A 2,666-nucleotide genomic window follows, 5' to 3' on the forward strand; every position below is an offset into this window, starting at 1 on the left:
GTGTAATTAACATTAAGTTGTTTCCAACTTACAGTGTAATTAACATTAAGTTGTTTCCAACTTACAGTGTAATTAACATTAAGTTGTTTCCAACTTACAGTGTAATTGACATTAAGTTGTTTCCAACTTACAGTGTAATTGACATTAAGTTGTTTCCAACTTACTGTGTAATCAACATTACGTTGCTTTCAACTTACAGTGTAATCAACATTAAGTTGTTTCCAACTTTTGGTGTAATTAACATTCAGTTGCTTTCAAATTTTGGTGTAATTAACATTCAGTTGTTTCCAACTTACTGTGTAATTAGCATTACGTTGCTTTCAACTTACAGTGTAATCAACATTACGTTGCTTTCAACTTACAGTGTAATCAACATTACGTTGCTTTCAACTTACAGTGTAATCAACGTTAAGTTGCTAATTACAAATGAAAAAGAGTTAATTATCTCTATACAAATCATTGCGTACAGTCCTGTTTGGTCTCCTATCAAGTAAAGGATATTGACTAATTGGAAAAAGAGTTCAGATGAGGGATTCTATAATTATTCTGGGGATTGAAAAGTTTTCTCATATGGATAGGTTAAAACTGCTTATTTTCTCTTGAAAAAAAGAAAGATGATCTTACTTAAGTTCAAAGGATTATCTAGGTGGATCGATAGGATAAAGGCTTCTTATTTCTTTGCACTGTACTCTGACAAAATGATGAGAGGACACGTTAAGAATAGAAAAAGATAGACTAGGGACCAGTTAAGAAAGTTTTATTTTTCTAACAGGGTGATCAGTTTATAGAATGAGTGGCAATCAGCACTCATGGAGAGCAACAATTTCAAGAGTTTAATTTTAAGAGTTCAAGAGTTTAATGATTTTCTGAAAAAAAAAATTAGTTTAAATTTTACTTTTTTCCTAGATGCACATGCATGGACAGCCTTGAAGGATCAAACAGTCTTTTTATCTGTAGGTTAAGTCAATTTTGTTTTTTTACTCTCAATAAAATCATGTTTGTTTTAGGTTATGACCTACCATTTCAATAACTGAACCATCGCAACTGGTCACATTTTCTATGTTAACTTCTTCATTAGTCTTTGTTTTCAATTCCATTTGAGCTGTCTCCATTTTGGGTAAAAAGTTCTTGACTTGGTTTAGAACTATTATAAATGGTATAAAAGTTGTAAGTTTTATGCATGTAATCGATAAACCATAAAATATCTGCTGACCAAATACAAATTACATAACTTTAACCAAATATAACTGAATTAAGTAATTGAATTCTAAGTCTTAAAAGAAGAAATAAAAGCAATATTGAGGGAGAAGATCATACTATAATTGTTTCAAATTGTCTGCTTTTATTATACAGCATATTTACACTATACATGTCACCAGGTATATCATTCATATTAAGTTAAATTCAATAAATTACATGTGATTGCTTTTGTAATATCTGTACAAGTGTTCACATGCAACATGATCTTAGACTACATAGGTCACAAATTCACAATGATATTCTAATACAAAAAACAAACATACTTGTATACTTTCCAAGAGTTATCCACAATAACTGGTGACTTATATAACTGTATATCAGTATTAATTTCAAGAACACTTTCAAAGTACAAAGGACTTGTAACTGAAAACTAGTAGTATCAATAAAATTACCTGAACTTCTAAGAAAGGAAGTCTTTGGTGGAGATTTTCTTTGAAATAAAGCTTTCTCAACATAGTCCAATTCTAGAGAAATAATAGTATTATGATGACATTTTTATTACAAACACTAAGTAAGAGTCACTGTTATTTTCATGAAACAAAAAATACAATTTTTTCTGCCAAGTTCACAGTGTAATATCATACAAACATTGTACTTCTGAAAACAAGTTTTTCTTTTTGACAAATTTAACAAATTTTTAATACATAGGAGTCCATGCTTCCTAATTTAAATTTATGATTACATTCACTAAATTCAATTATAATACTGAAAATCTGTCAACCATTGCAAAGCTAATAGTTTATTTTTGATGGATTGGCAACTTCAATGGCTGAGATTTTAAACAAGTAAATGTTACACAAAAATTGGAACCAAATTTTTTAGTCTGGTTTTCCTCACTAAGCAAGTATGTAGTTTTGACACAGCTGAAAGAATTTGTTGTGAATAAATAAGATAACAATGTTTAGGGGCATGGGACCTATTGCTCCATTTAGGCTTCCACATCTCCTAAATGAAACCAAAAGTATTCCAATAATAAAACCAACAATCTCAAATCCAACCCTTTTCGTTCATATACTTATCAAGCTTCTTCTTAAACTCACTTAAATTTACTGCCTCCACAACATCTGAAGGCAACCCATTCCAAACGCCAACCACCCTCTTAGAAAAATCAAACTGTCTTAGCTGAAGATGGCTCCTACCTTGCCAAAATTTATATTTGTGTCCCCTAGTTCTACTATTCTCACTGTTGAATATGAAAAGAGATGATGCATCAACAGTATCGATTCCCTTAACAATCTTAAACACCTCAATCAGATCCCCTCTATCTCTTCTTTTTTTTAAGAGAAAACAAATTGATTCAACCACTCCTCGTATGACAATCCCTCCATCCTAGGCAACATTCTGGTAACCCTTCTCTGAACCCTTTCCAGCAATTCAATGTCTTTCCTGAGGTAAGGAGCCCAAGA

General features: G+C 31.1%; 1 protein-coding gene across 1 annotated transcript in view; it reads right to left on the reverse strand.

Annotated features, from left to right (window-relative positions):
• The window catches only part of LOC106472509 (uncharacterized protein C12orf45 homolog), a 7,643-nt gene extending 5,924 nt beyond the window's left edge, over window positions 1–1,719 (reverse strand). Inside the window, exons 1-2 of the mRNA XM_013933165.2 lie at window positions 1,653–1,719; window positions 1,020–1,144 (exon numbers count right to left, since the gene is read on the reverse strand). Coding sequence (XP_013788619.1) covers window positions 1,020–1,112 — 93 coding nt within the window. The 5' untranslated portion in view covers window positions 1,113–1,144; window positions 1,653–1,719. The remainder of the gene's footprint in view (window positions 1–1,019; window positions 1,145–1,652) is intronic.
• Window positions 1,720–2,666: the final 947 nt, after the last annotated feature.

The sequence above is a fragment of the Limulus polyphemus genome, unplaced genomic scaffold (assembly GCF_000517525.1).
Source record: "Limulus polyphemus unplaced genomic scaffold, Limulus_polyphemus-2.1.2 Scaffold5390, whole genome shotgun sequence".
Lineage (NCBI taxonomy): Eukaryota > Metazoa > Arthropoda > Merostomata > Xiphosura > Limulidae > Limulus > Limulus polyphemus.